Source organism: Pteropus medius, unplaced genomic scaffold (genome assembly GCF_902729225.1).
Source record: "Pteropus medius unplaced genomic scaffold, Ma_sr-lr_union100, whole genome shotgun sequence".
Classification (NCBI taxonomy): domain Eukaryota; kingdom Metazoa; phylum Chordata; class Mammalia; order Chiroptera; family Pteropodidae; genus Pteropus; species Pteropus medius.
The window spans coordinates 2,038,406-2,054,329 of NW_024345479.1; the positions used below are offsets into that span (position 1 = coordinate 2,038,406).

Genomic DNA, 15,924 nt, shown 5'->3' on the forward strand with positions numbered 1-15,924 from the left:
TATGTGGTATTCCACTGTAAGAATACACCATAATTGATTTGTCCATTCGCCCGTTGAAGGACACTGGTTTTTTTTCCAATTTCTCTATCATAAATAAAACTGCTATGATCATTGCTGTCCATGTCTTTTGGTGAACATAAGCACTAATTTCTCTTGGTTATGCATCTAGGAGGGAGCAGAAATGCTAGGTCAGAGTTGAGGTATACATTTAGTTTGAGTAAGTGCTTCCAGACAATTTTCCAAAGTGTCTGGACCACTTTACACTACCACTAGCAGTGTCTAAAAGTTCCGCTTGCTCCACAACCTCACTGACACTTTGCATTGCCACTCTTTTTAATTTTAGCCATACATGGTCTGATTTATGTTTCTAAAAGAGCACTCTGGCTGCAGTGTAGAGAACCGACTGGTGGGATTAGGGGCGAGTTGGATTGAGGAAGCTAAGAGCCCAGGTAGGAGGCTTGTGTAGTTGCCGAGGGAAGGCATAAAAGTGGTTTGCAGTAAGTGGTAATAGAGGAGTCATAAAGAAGTGGACAATCGAGGATATGTGTGTGCATGTATATATATACATACACACACACATATATATATCCAGGATATATTCTAGAATTGTAGCCAATGGGACTGGCCAATAAGATAAATGAGGGATGAGAGAAATAGCCATTAAGGATGAGTCCTATATTCTCGCCTAGACAACCTGGGTGGATGAAAGGACTATTTTCTGAAAGTCAGAACATTGAGGAAATAACAGATACAGGACGAGAGAAGGTTAAGCCCTCATGTGCAGCTGTTTGAGTACATGATGTCTCCTGGAGCTTAGGTTCTGGATGCCCCACACCTTATATCTAACTGGTAAATATTGTTTTTGTGAAGAGTGCTTGCTGTCTGCAGTGGACAGATCTGGGTTAGAGGCTCAGGTCCACCCCATCGCTTGCCCGGTCACTTGGACCTTATGCTAAGACTGCCCAGCCTCCATCTTCCTCCTTATAGTATTAGAATTAAATAAGATCACGTATCTCTGGCACCTGAAACATGTAAGAACTAAAACATTTACTCTTCCAAGTTCCAGGCACTATATGACATGTCTCATGAGGCTGGCACATTTTCCTCTCATCCACATTTTCAATGTCACTCCAGAACCATTCTGCTGAAGAGCCCAGCACATTGAGATACAGTCCCCTCTCCCCTCCATCGGCTCTTCCCTAGCCTCAAAGAAACAGAATGGAGAACAGCAGATGGGTTGATTCATAGACTTTATCGGCTTTTTCTCCATCCAGCAGTTTCGGCAAAGACAACTGAGCTTGTACAGTACACACAGTTCACTCTGTTAAAGCTGTGGGCACAGGGAGGGGTCCGGGAGCCCCTTGGGAGGCAGCAGGGCAGGTGTCAAGGCTAGGAGAGGGCAGCAGCCAAGACCGGACCAGTGGGCCCCAGCGTTCGTGGAGATTGTGGGAGCTGGAGTAAGAAGGCTGCGGAGAGGGGTCGGGGCTGCAGGGAGAGGATGGGGCATCTGCAATTGTAAGAAAGAGGCAGGAAGCAGGAGGGGGGCCTTGGTCACTGTCTGGAAGAAAAGGAGGGGGTGGGACACAGCTTCTGTGTTTTTGGGGGTGGGGGTGAGGAATCCATAGATATTTTTTGTGGCAGGAACAAGACAGGCCACTGTATAAAAGGGACTGTACAACATAATCTATGATACATTGTTTACATATGATACAAGGCTCTTTCCCTCTTAGTTTTAAAAAATAAATTTACAATTCCAGAGCTTTTGATAAAAAATATATACACCCTCAGAGCAGGAGCAGCAACTGATTTTGCTGCTGCTGCCGCTGCTGCCTCTTCAGAAGGGAAAGAGGGTGAGACTGTGCCAGGACACCTCACCCAGTAGCTGCCAGGAGCCCCTGCACCCCTCAGCCCTAGAAGCCCATGATGGGAGAGGGAGGGGAAGCAGAGAGGTAATAAAGGCATCACTAGAGTCCAGTTTGCCTTTACTGTCTCTGCTATTCCCTCCCCCCCCACTTTGGGGGTCTGCCTGCCCCAGGTACAAGAGTCCATCCCACCCCAGCTTTGATGAGGAAGACCAAGGGGGAGTCAAAACAGGGAAGGGGATAGAGATCATGTTCTTGGTGTCACACACAGAGCCAGAAGAGGGATGATAACTCCCTTCTTAGCAGTGAGACACCCCAGAAGCAAGAGTATGGGCAGCAGGCACGCCTACCTCCTGATACCACCATGCCCTACCCCACTGTAACACAGAGGGAGGGTCCCATAGGCAGCCGAGGCCTGTGTTTCCCTGAGCATCCTTTATCCTCCCATTGGAGCCCACCCATGGACCTTCAGGAGGCCTGACTGGGGGACTCAAAAGAGCAGATGGGTAAACACTCCTGCCTGCTGCTGCTCCCTGTCACAAGCAGCTTCACCCACAAGCCTGGGATTGCAGGGCAGCACGAGGAACTGAGCAGGAGTGGGGGGGAGCGGAAAGCACCCACACACACACCGACCCAGGGCAGAGTAGACAAGGGTAGCACCAAACAAAAAGACCCCCTCTCCACCCAGCACACACAACATCCTCCTCAATTACCAGATACTCCTCTTAAAGGGACACACACACACACACACACACACACACACACACACAGGCAATATAATATTCAGGGGGGCGGGTACAGTCCTGACCAGGGAGAAGCCGGACTGGTGGTGGAGAGGAAGGCTGCCAGTCCTGCCCCCAAATTCCGCTCTGCGAGGGAGATGTGGAGGGTGGACAGCTTTCCTTCTTGCTTGGGAAGAGGAGGTTGCAAACTCTATCTCTGGAACAGACCTCGATGGGAGGGGACAGAGGAAGAAGCTCTCTGCCCCCTTTTCCTGCAAAAGCAGGAACCAGCAGAGTATAGTTTTGCTTAAAGGAGCAAGAGGGAGAGGACTTCAGCAGGATGAACAGGCTTATGAGTCTAGGCGTCAGTTCATCCAACTCTTCCACGTGGGGCGGGAAGTTGTTCCAAGGGAAAGATGTCAGAGGTGGGTTGGGACTTCGTGCAAAGTGCTTGAGTGCCAGGTGCCTGAGGACCCTGGTGGGGACCGACTAAAACCTCTGTTCTCACTGACTATTAGCCTCCAGCTTGTAGGAAAGCTCAAAGAGGAGGTTCTGGTTGTCGATGACTTGGAACTGGCGTACATAAGCCTTGGTCTGCAGGTGATGGGGGGATGCCTCCATATCCAGGCCTGGAATGTCAAGAGAGAGGGGATCAGGCTGCTAGTCTCTCTTCTTCCTCTATACACATACCAGCCAGAGGAGAAGGGTGCAGATCGGGGCAGGTGTTGGGCAGGAGGGCCCCTGGGGAGGCCAAGGAGAGAATGGAGGACTGACGAGTTTAAGGAAATAAACATTTGAACTGGGAATTCTCCCCGGAACTGTCCCACTTAGTCAAAGCTCTACTTGTAATGCTCTCAGAACCCCATATACTCACAAAGGGGCCGGCTCCGGTATTTGCGGACTGTCCTCACTTTTTCGGCCACTGAATGCTGCGAGAGGACAAGGAATGAGGCCTGCAAAGGGCAGAAAGATGCTCCCCCCACCCCCACCTCATGCTCCCCTTCCTTCAACCTCCATCTCTGTTGGTTTTACTTCCTCCAGTCCCCAATTCTGGAGGGTCTCTGAAAAACCAAAGAAATGGGCATAATAGGATGCCAGATGAGGGGGAGGTAGAGTTGCCCCTCAAGTTGCCTGTTAGCTTTGCCACCCGTGGGTGGGTTGCCACAGTGATGCCACCAGGAAGATAGCTGGGAGTCTGTCAGGCAAGCTGGGCACCATGGAGAAAGGCTGCTGTCTTTAGGGGGGGGTGCCAGGAGAGGGGGAGGATGCCAGCCCCCCAACTCATGGGATTGGGGCTGTCAGTGCCACTCACCAGCTTCTCGATGTTCACCAAACCATCCACAAGGGTCTTACTCCCTTCATGCAGGAAAGTCAGGTCTAGGGGATGGGGAGAGAATAAAGTAAGAGAGGCAGTCCAAAGGGACCTTCCCCTCCCTTGGAATTCACTCAGTCTTGGGGACCTCCTCTCCTCTGGGCACTCAGAGCAGAGTTGGGAGGGGACTGAGAGTCAGAACTGGGGCATGAAGAATGTGGATAGAGGAGCACAATTTGGGAAGACACTCACCTTTGAGAATCAGAGGCACGAAAGGAATCACGGGGGCTTTCATCTTGGAGATCACGTCTCGGTAGCTTTTGTGGTTCCTGCAAGGGTCCTGGCATTCCACGGAAGAGGGATAAAGGGACAGATAGGCCAGTGTACCCCAAAGACATCCCCCATTCCCTCCCTCATCCCCCTGCCCTAGCTAACATCTCCAATCAGATAGGAGTGTGAATGGATGTGTGCTGGGAGTGTGCTGGGGTGGAGCTTGACTACTCTCCCCGCTCCTCCAGGGGAAACAGCGTAACAATCCTCCAGCATGGTAGTGGTGGGGGTGTGGGTGGGGGGTCCTAGGCACTAAAAACCTTGAAAGGGAAGCTTGAGGGACGTTTATGGGAACAGAGAGTCTCTGGGGTACAAGTCCAGGGGCAGATAAAAGAGCCAAACCCACTTACTGTCAAGTTCTCAAATTTGCGGAACAAGTTCTTGAATTTCCCTGGCAGCTTCTGCAGAGAGTTTGAAGGAAGGAGAAGGAATGTCAGAAAGGAGCTCCTTGGGTTTTATGGGAGCTTCTGACTAATCCCCAGGTGTTAGAGGAGGAAAGGGTCTGAGTGTCTTGAAGAAGGCTGGGAAGCAGGTGAGTGCGGAAGTGGAGCCACCCTCGGATGGGTCTGGGGAGCTGGAAGCAGCCCAGAGGAATGAATTATTCAGGAGAAATAAAGGTCTCTGCTTATGCATGTGCCATGCACCACGGTGCCTCACTGAGTGCGCGCTGAAATCCAACAGCCAAATCAGCGACCTGGCCTGGGCTGCCTGCCCTCCCACTCAGGCGGGATTCTGCCTTGTTCCTAATCTGCGCGAGGACAGGGGCGGTTAGCCCAGCTGTGAGCCCTGGATTCTATCTGCCAGAAGAGGGCGCCTCCTTCCAACTGGGGTGAGCCCAGGATGTCAAGACTGAGGCTGGAGGCCAAGATCCCCAGGTGGGCCAGCATACACGGGAGCAGAGGAAAGGGAAGAGGTCGCATCACCTCCCAGGTGAGCCTCAGGCGGCTGACCGCGGCGTTGTCCAGTCCCATAACCACGGCGTAGAAGGACAGCAGGTCCTGATTCTGCTTGCAGCTGCGGGGTTGGGAGAAGGGGTCAGTGGGCGCTCAGGTGGCCCGGTTGCAGGCCCGATGTCCGCGCTTGGGCTCCCCAGCCAGCCGCACTCACATGGCAGCAATCTTGATGAACTTTTTGAGCAGCTGCGCGCGCTTGCCCGCGGCCTCGCAGAGTAGCACCTCGGTGGCCACCCAGTGGGTGACCTCACTGCAGCGCTGCAGCAGCAGCTCCAGGTTAGCGGTCTCCCGGCGGCCGCGCTCCCCGTGGAACACGTAGTCCACGAACTCCAGCTGCACCCACGGTGGTGAAGGGGCGGCCAGGGCGTAGGGGGAGTGGGTGGGAAGATGGCAGTGCAAAATGGTGAGGACAGAAAGGCAGGAGGGCGGGGGCGGGAGGAGTAGAAAATAGAAAAAACGGAGACAGGACAAGATGCGACAGAGATGGGGGAAAAAAACAACCAACGTGAATAATATTCCACTATCTATTGAGAATTTACTAGGTGCCGGGCACTTGAACCACCTGATAGACGTTATAGTCATTGCTTTATTTCTTTAATAGTGAATATTTTTCAAATACAAACCATGGGTCAAGTTCATTGTACGCAGCACTTGGGCCCTGAACCATCATGCTAGGGGTTCTCTCTCTCTGCTGGCTTTTTTTTTTTTTTTTCTCAGATGCAGGAACAAAGGCTTAGAAAGGTTCTACAGTGCATTGCTGGAGGGCATGCTGCAAAGTGAGCTTTCTAAACTGGGACTTCAGCTGCAGACACTGCCTCCCTCCAAGCCCCCACATTTGGCACATTTCTCCCTCCAGGCCCCCAGCACAGCACCAGCCTCAGTGCCCACCTCGTGCACACATCTGAACAGCTCCCAGTGGAAGGCAGTAAGGTGGTTGGCTATGTCCTCAGGCTCCACTCGGTGGATCTCGGTGTCTCCAGGGGAGACCTGGATTTCCTCAGGGAGCGGCACCTGGTGGCAGGCAGGGGCACAGGTCTGGGCTTCTGAGTTTCTGCTCACAGATCCTCACAGTCCTCGGTCCCGCCAAGGCCTTGTGAAGACATTCTTACCAGGGACTCATAGCTGTCTCGAGTGCAGGCAAATAGGTGGCTGTTGATGCCCAATGTGGTGAAGACACAGTCTTCGGTCGGCTGGAGAAGGACCTTTTCTGCAGAAGAACGAGCTGCTCTGCCTCAGCCCCGGCCACCTGCACCCTCACACATCCCAGCCACTGTCTCCATCCCATTCAGAAACTCCTCACCTGCATAGACACATTCTAGACTAATGGGATTTGTGTTATCACCAGTGTATGCCGTGTTTCCCTCAAGTTTTTCAAATAACGATTTCTTTTGCATTTATAACCTCTTTTTTGCTCCCAATGTTCTTTCTCAGCCCTTCTCTCATTCTTTCATCCCTGTGACACTGGAAAAGCAGGATTTATTTTCCCCATGATAGAAGGAAATAAGGCTATGGTTACACTGCAGGCTTTTTGCCTTTCCACAGAAATTGGAAACATAGGATCCTTAGGTACTTGAGGGGGTTAAAGGACTAGGTCCTAAGGCGAGTTAGAGGCAGGCACCCAGATCATCATCCAAGTATCCTGGACCAGTGCTTCCTAAACTTTGATGTTCATAGAATAGACTGGGGATCTTGTTAAAAGTTACATTCCAAATCAGCAGGTCTGAAATGCTGCATTTTTAAAAAGCTCCCAAATGATGCTCATTTGGTGGCTGGTTCTGAGTAGCCAGGGCCTAAAAGTCAGTTTTGCCCCACTCCAGGGCACTAAGCTTGTGAGTTTCTCTCCTGGGCCCCAGCCCAGCTCTTCCTGACCCTCACCTCCAGAGGAGGCCACAGCTACCAGGATGAGAGAATCCTCACGCCCCGCAGGCTCTTCCGAGTACTGCAGTTTCTCCGTCACAGAGCCCAAAATGTCCTGCACAGACGCTGAGAGGCGGCTGCGTATGGTCACATAAGAGTGGTCAGGCATGTAGACCCGGCAGAAGACTGGACAGAGACAGGAAGGTGTTTTTTTGTTTTTTTGTTTTTTATCGGAAGGCAGAATGGCAGCACTGGCACAGTCTCGTCCAGGGCACCTCTGTTCCCCATCCCAACCCACCCCTAACCCTATATTGGTTGGCCTCTGAGAAAGATGCAGTAAAAAGAATGGTTCTACTACCCAGGGACATTCAACAGAGGGGTCCCAAGACCCAGAGACCCCTGCCCCTCCTAATGTCCACACTCACTCTCATCGGAGCCCCGGAAGGCCACTCGGGTCTGCAGACAGGAGTCTATCCGACGGAAGTGGCGAAAGAGTGGCTTCACCTGCTTGCTGGGTGGCTGAGTCTCCTCTGGGATCCTGGCATGGATACAGCTAGGCATCAGGAAGCACTGCCAGGCATATGGAGCGCCAGGCAGGCTACATCAAGCAAGGATATCAGAACTAGGTCAAGGAGGCAGTGGTGTCAGGTTCAGAGAATGGTGAAGGGGATCAGAAGAGAGGACAATGGCCAGCAGGGACAACTGTCTGAGTGACCCAAATCAAATGCCACCTCTTCTATGAATTCTTCTCTGATTCATCCCACTCAGCAGGATAGGTTACTTTTTCTTTTTTCTTTTCTTTTCTTTTTTTTTTTGCCTCAGCTAATATTTGTTTAGGTTCATGTCTTATCTCTTCTACAAGATTGAGAGCTTTTGAGGGCTGGGATTAGTTCTTACTGAATTTTTTTTTCATCCTCCAGGCCCAGCACATTGCTTGGCACATGGTAGGTGTAAGTCACCAGCTATTTGCTGAATTTTGCCAGCAAGGACTTCACAGTCTGGGAGAGAGACAGATGTGCACTCAGCTACTTCTAACATAAGGCGGGAGGTGTTAGGTATTATAACAAAGGTACAAGGAGAGTTATGTTGGTATGGGGGAGGGAGAAAGCTACTCCTAAAAAGAGGATCTGGGAAGCTTTCATTAAGAAGATGGGATTTGACCTAGCCCTTAAAGAACAGGAAGAGGAGGGGGTGGGAGGAGGTCCTTCTGGAATAAACCATATAGTTGAGAAAGCACCGGAGTTCAGGGAATGGGGTATATAGGAAATGTCATGGGTATAGGGGGATGTGGGAGATGAAATGGGAAGGATTAGCAGAAGGCAGAAAGAGAAGAGTTCTAAATACTGTGCTAGGATGTTGAAGCTTTGTCTTGTAGGCAATGGGGAGCCATGGATGTTTTTGAAACAGGAGCATGATGTCAAGTTGGAAAGATCTCTCTGGTGTCAACATAAGAAAGGAGAGGACACAAGACCATACACTGAAGCCCTGGATAGGAGGCTGTAGCAATAATCCAGGTGAGAGATAATGAGGCCTAAACAAGGGTTGTAGTGGTGGGGATGGAGTGGAGAGCAAATGAAAGGGCCGAAGGGGATGGATGGATGGCTAGATGGATGGATGCATGCATGCATGCATGCATGCTTGCATGCAGTGGTGTTCTAAAGCCAGCTCACATTGTCTCATGAATGTGCATTTTTAAATTTTGGAGGATTTTGCTAACTGGTTTTTAAATAAAGCCATTAAAAAATATGTGTGTGTTTCTAATCTTACAGCCAAATTATTACTGAAAAAGTAATTTCTTAATTATTTTACTACATTTCACTATTATCTATGCTCTTCAGGTTATTTATATCTACATTATTTGTAAGGTAAAAATCCTACATAATGGCCTGCACATCTCTTCCCAACTTCACATTCCGTGATGTCATGTGGATAGCCTGAAATCAGGTATGGTAAGAGAATTTCCACCATAGAAATCAGCAAAAGCTACAAATCAGGGTCCTTTTTCCTGACGTGCTCATTGTTAAATATTTACCAGTACACCATTAGACTGACAAATAAATGGATGGGAGAATGGACAAAAAAGCGATTTGAGACAGTGCTTTGTGCTACTCTCCAGTAAGAGAAAGGGACTGATATAAAACCATATTGGAGCCGCAAGGCCAGAGGCAGCTCCTGTAAGACAGGAACATGGAGGACTTCTTTCCTGTCCCCTTCCCCAACCCATTCCCCTCACTTTAGCTCCACTGTTTCCACAAGCTGGTGCAGCCTCAGTGTGTCCTCACGGAGGTCCTGATAAAGGGACTCATCCTTCATAATCAGCAGATACAGATCCTGGGGAGAGGAGGAGAGAGGTAAGGGCAGGGGTCTCATCCCAAGCATTACTCTCTGTAAGGGCTGGGGCAGCGTCTCTATGCCTTCAAGCATAGAAGAGCCATATAAGCTAGGGCCCACTGACATCTTTTTCTTCCAGTACCCCGCTTGACGAGTATGGCTCCTTCAAAGGGGACCCCTTCCAGAGCTAATAGCCTGCTCACCCACCTTCTCTTCCCAGTCCCACCTTGATGATATGGCCGGCCCCCTCTTCCTCCTGCAGCAGCCCCTGGTAGGTGTCCAAGAAATGAAGGAGCATGGCTAGACAGGCCTGCTTCCGGCCCAGCCCCTCAGGGCCTTCCATGCCTCCTGCCCAAACAAAGCTGACCCCTAAGTTAAGAAAAAAGTTCTGGGCAGGCAGACCTGAGGAAACCAGGAAGGGAGATGAGAGGCTAAGCTACCTCCGAATATTCTCTAAGTTTGGGGCCAGGGAGAAAGGAGATCCAGGGGTCCCTGGAACCAAGACCCCTCATGCCCCAACCTAGGTTTTTCCTCAGAGTAGGCAGAGAATTTCTCTTGAGGATACCCTCACTGGACCCACCCAACCTCTGACCAGCCCACACCTGAATAGGAGGCTGATAAAAGCCACAAACCTGACCATGCCTCAATGTAAGGCCTGGTGTTTCAAAGAGAGCCTATGATAGTCTAGTCAGTGGCCTGACAGTTACAATTAGGTCCTAAAATAACTCAGTGAGAGGCCCTATGCTTAAATGAGACCCTATGCATAGCCCAGCCAGTGGCTTGTCTCTAGTAGACCCTAATGAAGCCGTGACCTGATGTTTACATCAGACCCTGTAATAACTCACTGGGCAACCAGATGTTTAGAGTAACAATTCAGTGGGGAAAGAGGCATTCTTCATAGAATAATAACACCTTACATTTGTACAGGGCTTTGCAATCTACCAAGCACTCCCACATCTGCTATCAGATCTATCTCCACAGCAGCCCCAGCCCACACGTAGGCAGAGCAGGTGCTATTTACTCCCATTTTACAGAATAGGAAACTGAGGCCTCAGGAGGTTAGGTGATTTGCCCAAGGTCACACAGCTGGTGAGTAGAAAAACTGGGGCTAAAACCCAAGTATGTTTTCTCAGGGAGAGCTTAGGCCCTGACATCATGTGTGAGATGGAGATAATGAGTCCCTCCTGACCACTCCTTTTGCTAGCTCCACGAAAGGATATTACTGGTGTAGCTCCTGCAGAAATTTCTCCGTAGGGAGGAAGAGAGAATGGGTGAGGACGATGTCATCCAGCAGGATATCTGTAGAGAACAATTGGCGCCACTGATGTCAGAAGGGCACTTCCAGGACCCAGCTGGGCACTCACCACGCCCCTCTCTTGCCTCTAAGGGTGAGTCCTCGTTTGCCAGACTGGAGCCCCAGCCACCTGCCCCGTCATGCTCTGTGAACGCACGTGCGCGCGCGCACACACACACACACACACACACACCCACGCACACGTGTGAAGGCTCTGGGCAGCCGCTGCGGGGGTGGGGTTGGCAGCTGCCAAGGCAGCTGGAGGGGAGGGAGGGGGCACCCTTCAATGGCCACACCCACTTCTCTTCAATGTGTGTAGGAAGCTGGTCAGATAATACACCAAGCCTAAGATCTGCCCCCTGCTCCCAAAGAGGTAGCTCACAGAAGGGTCTCTAGACAAAGAGAACTTCCAAATACAGAGGTCAGGGTCAGCAGGGTGTGTGTACACAGGTATCCCTCCTCCCCTCCCCACTCCCTACTTAATAGCTTTGAGTTCCAGCTAGGCAGGTGAGAACCAGCCCCATTAAAAGAGAGAGGGAGGACTGCCATCTCTTTGATCCCAAAGCCTTTAAAAAAAGGAAACCCTGAGTCCTCTAGATGCCCAGAGATGGAAGGGTTAATGATGGAAGGTAGAGGAGTCTGGCTCCTCCTACTACCCTTTCCCCCTCCACACCCCCATCTGGGCCTGGCTCAGCCAGTCAGCCAGGTACAAGGTCGCCCTGACTTGCAGCCAGCCCTGGGGTGGGGCAGGGCCGCCTGGCACACACAGACAGGCTGGGTGTAGGGAGGGAGCCAGGTGTCTTCACCAGGACAGGTTAGGGCCAGGTCCCCAGGCAGGCACTGCCTCAGGACAAAACCAAGGTTTCTATTGGCCCTTGGCTCACCATCCCCTGGCCTCCAATTCTAGCCATCAAGATATAGAAGGAGAAGAACACAAGATCCTCTACTTCAACTCTTTCATTTTGAGAAACCAAGGCCCAGGGCTGGAAGGGCCTTGCCTGGACTAAGAACCTACACTTCCCTTTGTTCCTGAGGCAAGTAGAGTGTCAGGGTAGAACCAGTGGGTCAGATGGGCTGCTTAGATGTTTAAGAGACTGGCTAGTTTGGGGTACCTTCTGTAAGTCCCTGCTCCCACACACCCTGGGAGGTAACTAAAACGGCTTGAGAACATTAGTTACATTAGAGAATATCAGAGTGGCAGGTTAAGCTTATTCTTATTCACTCTGGGACTGGTCTGGGTTTTCCCAAACCAGTTACTCTGGGAATCCAACTTGCCAGGCCAGATAATACAGGTGACAATCAATTCAGGAGTCTTCCACAGGGGAGACTGAGCAAAGTCTGTGGCACCAGGCATCATAAAGACAGTTTCTCCTTTTCCTTTTCTGTCCAGCTATCCCGCTGTGTTCTTAAAGTGAGTCTGAGAGCCTCTCTTCTCCCTCACCTTGATGTCCAGCTCCAGGGATGGGGACTAGGAATAGGGGTGCCCAACATCCTTCCTATACTCTTTATCCCACGGGAGAGGTAAGCCAGAGCAAAGGAAGAGGAGCATGGGGCAGAGTAGGGATGATATTGCTGTGGGGGCTACAGTTTGGCATCTGTCTCTTCCAAGGCAGGCTCTGGTCCAATGCACAGCCTCCCCAGGGAATGTGTCATAGAGACACAGGGTGTGTGGTGTAGGTGGGAAGTTATGGTTAGGAGAGCTGTGTGTGTCTGATACTTTTCTAATTAAATCCAAAAGGTGTCAGCTCCCCAGGGCAGCTACAGCCTGAACCAAAGGAAAGGACCCTGGTCTTGAGAAAAATCTAAGGGAGTGGAGCCCCATTCTACACACCTAAGCTAGGGCTCCCTGCAGAGATCTGAGAGCAAAGTATGAAACCCCCCTTGAGATCTTCAACCAAGGCTCCCAATCCCCAAACCCTGCTAGGCTTAGTGAAATGCTGAGAGCTAGACCTAAAGACCCACAGGTCTTCTATTTCAACCACTAACCAGCCATTTGGGGCTTCAGTTTCCTCAAAGTCCCCTTAGTAGGGCTGCTGGTGGGGAGTGGTGAAATAGCATCATCGTTTAGGGAATAAGCCTCTCAGGGTGTGGTTATTATTTCTGAAAGAGGCTGTGTGCTGAGGCCTGCCATGGAAAGGGCGGGAGTTGGAGGGGCTCAGACCCCCCTGAATGCTGCAGGGCCCTGATGTCTGCCCAGCCGGCTCTCCCCCAACACCACCTCTGAGTCAGCCTCCAACTAGAAAACTAGAATGCTTCCTTACCCACAAGCTACTAAGGACAGTGTATCCCTTTGCCAAAGCCCAAAAGGCAGCTTGAGCCCTGTGCCTGTCTGGTGTTGCCTCACTGAGTGGGCCAGCCCTCTGCTCTGGGCTTCTAAACAGATTTGGGGAATCCTGGAAGGTCTTTCAGGCTTGGGCACCTCTGGGGGGGTGGGGGGGTGGCATGGGCTGCTCCGGGCAGCCTCCATCTTAGTGTGTCAGGCTCCAATTTTGGGGCCCCAGAAGGAGGTAATCAATATCAGGGACCCATGAGACTGGATAAAATGTCCAGGGGAAAGGAAGGGTGGCTTAAGGAGAGAAAGAGGTTCAGCTTCTCCAGCTGTGGTTGAGTCTGCTATAGGGAGGAAGATGGCTCTGCCACTTCTCTTCTGTGGAAGGGTCTGTTCCTCTGATGGGCCTCTACCCCACTTCAGCTGACCATTCAATCCCCCACCTAGGCTCCAGCACAGAGCCACCCCTACTTTCCAAGGGCAAGGAAGAGGAACCAGGTGACAATCCCTTACTCCAGGATGAATGAGCCGGCCAACTCCTTACCTGAGGCTGCGCTGTCCCTGGTGGCCCCTCCGGCCAGCCGCTCCAGGACCCGGTTTAGAAGATGCTCTGGCCGCTCAGGGGCGCCCAGGGGGGCCCAGGGCGGGGAAGTCAGGGGCTCGCTGGGGGAAAGCTCATCGGAGGAGTACGAGGAAGGGGAGCGCAGGGGCCCCCCTCCCCCGAGAGGTCCAGGTCCCGGCACCTCCTCTAGCTGCAGCCAACAGGGTCCCCCACTGCCAAGCTCCTCTGCGACCCCTGCCGGTTCTCCCCCTTCTTCCTCCGGGGGCGGCTCCAGCCCCGGCTCAGCGGGGGGCTCCCGTAGGAAAGCTGGGAGCAGCAGTCGAGACACGCTCTGACGCCGCTGCAGCGGCCGCGGTCCCCCCGCTGGACCGCCGCCCCCGCCAGGTCCGCCACCCCCTCCAGGCCCGCCGCAGCTCCCCGGAACCCCGCCGGGACCTCCAGCCACCGTTCGCCCCGCCAGCTGCGACGTCTGTTTCTTCAGAAATTTCTCCAGCGGCTTCATGCCCCCCCCACCCCTCTCCTAGGGGCCGCCGGGGGACCCAGGTGTCCCAGGCGCGGGCGGGGGGGGCGGGGACACGATGCTCAGAGCCGGAGGGGCAGAGCAGAGGGCCGTGCTAGGCGCCGGTTTGGGGGCCAGAGGTGCCTGAGGCTCGCTGGCCGGAGTCCAGTGGCCAGTGGCCGGGGGAGGTGCCAGAGGGAAGGAGTACCCGTTCTTAGCGGCGCCTCATGCCGCCTGCAGCCGGCACGGGATCCAAAGGGTGGGTAGGCTCCGGGGCCAGTGCCCGGGCTCTGCGTTCCTGGGCCGGGCTGCGGCGGCAGAGGCAGCGGGCGGAGCGCAAGCCTGAGAGGACGCGGCCGCGACAGCAGCGGCGGCTGCGCTTCTGACCGGGGGGGAAGAGGGGGCGGGGGAAGGTGGCAGAATTGAGACCGCACCCCCTCCTCCAGTCCCCGCCCAGTCCCCGCCCCTGTCCTTCCTGGGTCCGTCCCCTGGGCAGCGCTAGGCTTGAACTTGGGTGTTGGGGATGATCACAAGGGCAGCAGTAAGGGCTTGAATAGCATTGGATGAAGTGTTCAGAGCAGATGCAGAAATTAAGGGTGAGGGTAGGGAAATGAATAACCAATGGAGAGGGATTCTGGCTTGGGGGCTTACAAGGACTCTTTAGTATTATTTCAAAGAACCAGGCTACTTGTACTCAGGTGAGGCTTACAAAGATTGCTGGTTGGGTGTCCATAACTCTCAACCTGGATAGTGTGCTCTGTTGCCATACAGGAACATGTGGTCTTTATCTCTCTTCTTGTAAGAAGGGCTGGGAAGGCCTTGGATGGATTGTCATTGGCTCTGGGGGAGGCACCCATCTGCCCTTTCTGGTAGGGCACAATAGATGGTGAAAGCCTGGCCTGTGAGAGGCAAGTACTGGCAGGCAGGTTGGAGCCAGGTGAGGAGCAGCAGGTTGTAGCAGGTCTAGTTGGGGTGAGAAAAGGCAGTAGGTAGGGGGAGGAGACCGAAGCACAAGGGCACCTAAGCCCAGCTGGCAGCAGGAGGAAACAGGGCCATGGAGATGAGTGACAAGCTCCAGAACTGGCAGCTGACATCATCAAATATAGAGAACCCCCCCGGGGTTGACGCAACTGTGGAGTGGGGAAGTGGTGCCAAATTTGCAATCCAAATAATTCTTATTCCTGATGCCTATGCCGGGAGCATTCTGTCCCTAAGAGTACACTGCCCCAGAAGGAGTAGGGGGATAAAGAGACACATTCAGTGTAAGCACACCAAGTTAAGGTAACAAGGTTGGGGAGTGGCACTAGGTTCCAGATGGGTTGAGGCTCCTTGGACAATGCCCCACCCGTTTACTGTGCACCAACCAGGCGGGACAGGAATGCGAAAGGCTGGGAGTGGTGGTAGGACTGAACAGGGTGTGTACTACTGTGTACTACACATGTGTTAGTGTGCATATCTGGTCCTATGCGTGCTAGAGCATGTGTTCACAGAAATAAAGCTTGCACATCCATCTGTGTGGATTTAGAAAGGAAACGGTAAATAGGGGAGAGCACAATTTTGGCTAAGAAGCTGGAATAAATATCCAAGTATCAGCTTCCTGGGCTCCCTTGATTAGGTACCCCAATATCTCCAAGGTTAAGGGGGGAAACTGGTTGCAGTGGCTTGGATCTCCCCAGACATTTAAGGACCAAATAAGAGGGGAGGGCTCCACTCCCAGCACATGCCACAGTTACCAGATTAAGCTGGTTGCCTTGGTAACCTTCTCTCTGGGCAGGATTTGGGATTGTCGGGAAGGGGGGAAGAATTGGGGAATGTGGAGGGTGTGGGGGCTGGAAAAAAAATGGGCAGAGAGACTTCTGGAAATGGGAAGCTCTGGGAGCAGAACCCCAGAACCCCTACCACTACTCAAGGATATCAGGCCTTGAATCAGGGA

The 15,924-nt window shown here is 52.5% G+C and overlaps 1 protein-coding gene across 2 annotated transcripts; it reads right to left on the reverse strand.

Annotated features, from left to right (window-relative positions):
- Positions 1 to 2,505: 2,505 nt before the first annotated feature.
- RAPGEFL1 (Rap guanine nucleotide exchange factor like 1) lies at positions 2,506 to 14,396 on the reverse strand. 2 transcript variants are annotated; one of them, XM_039873573.1, is made up of 15 exons: positions 13,475 to 14,392; positions 10,588 to 10,666; positions 9,594 to 9,729; positions 9,270 to 9,367; positions 7,462 to 7,574; positions 7,055 to 7,222; positions 6,289 to 6,386; positions 6,068 to 6,190; positions 5,334 to 5,512; positions 5,150 to 5,240; positions 4,577 to 4,627; positions 4,149 to 4,236; positions 3,897 to 3,961; positions 3,459 to 3,513; positions 2,510 to 3,213 (listed from the first exon to the last, which is right to left on the reverse strand). In XM_039873573.1, exons 1-15 carry the CDS (start codon positions 13,992 to 13,994, stop codon positions 3,089 to 3,091), a joined length of 1,989 nt encoding a protein of 662 aa, XP_039729507.1. In that variant the 5' UTR covers positions 13,995 to 14,392; the 3' UTR covers positions 2,510 to 3,088. The 2 variants fall into 2 exon arrangements, with proteins under 2 accessions (XP_039729508.1, XP_039729507.1); XM_039873574.1 differs by lacking the exon at positions 7,055 to 7,222 and having other exon boundaries at positions 2,506 to 3,213; positions 13,475 to 14,396.
- Positions 14,397 to 15,924: the final 1,528 nt, after the last annotated feature.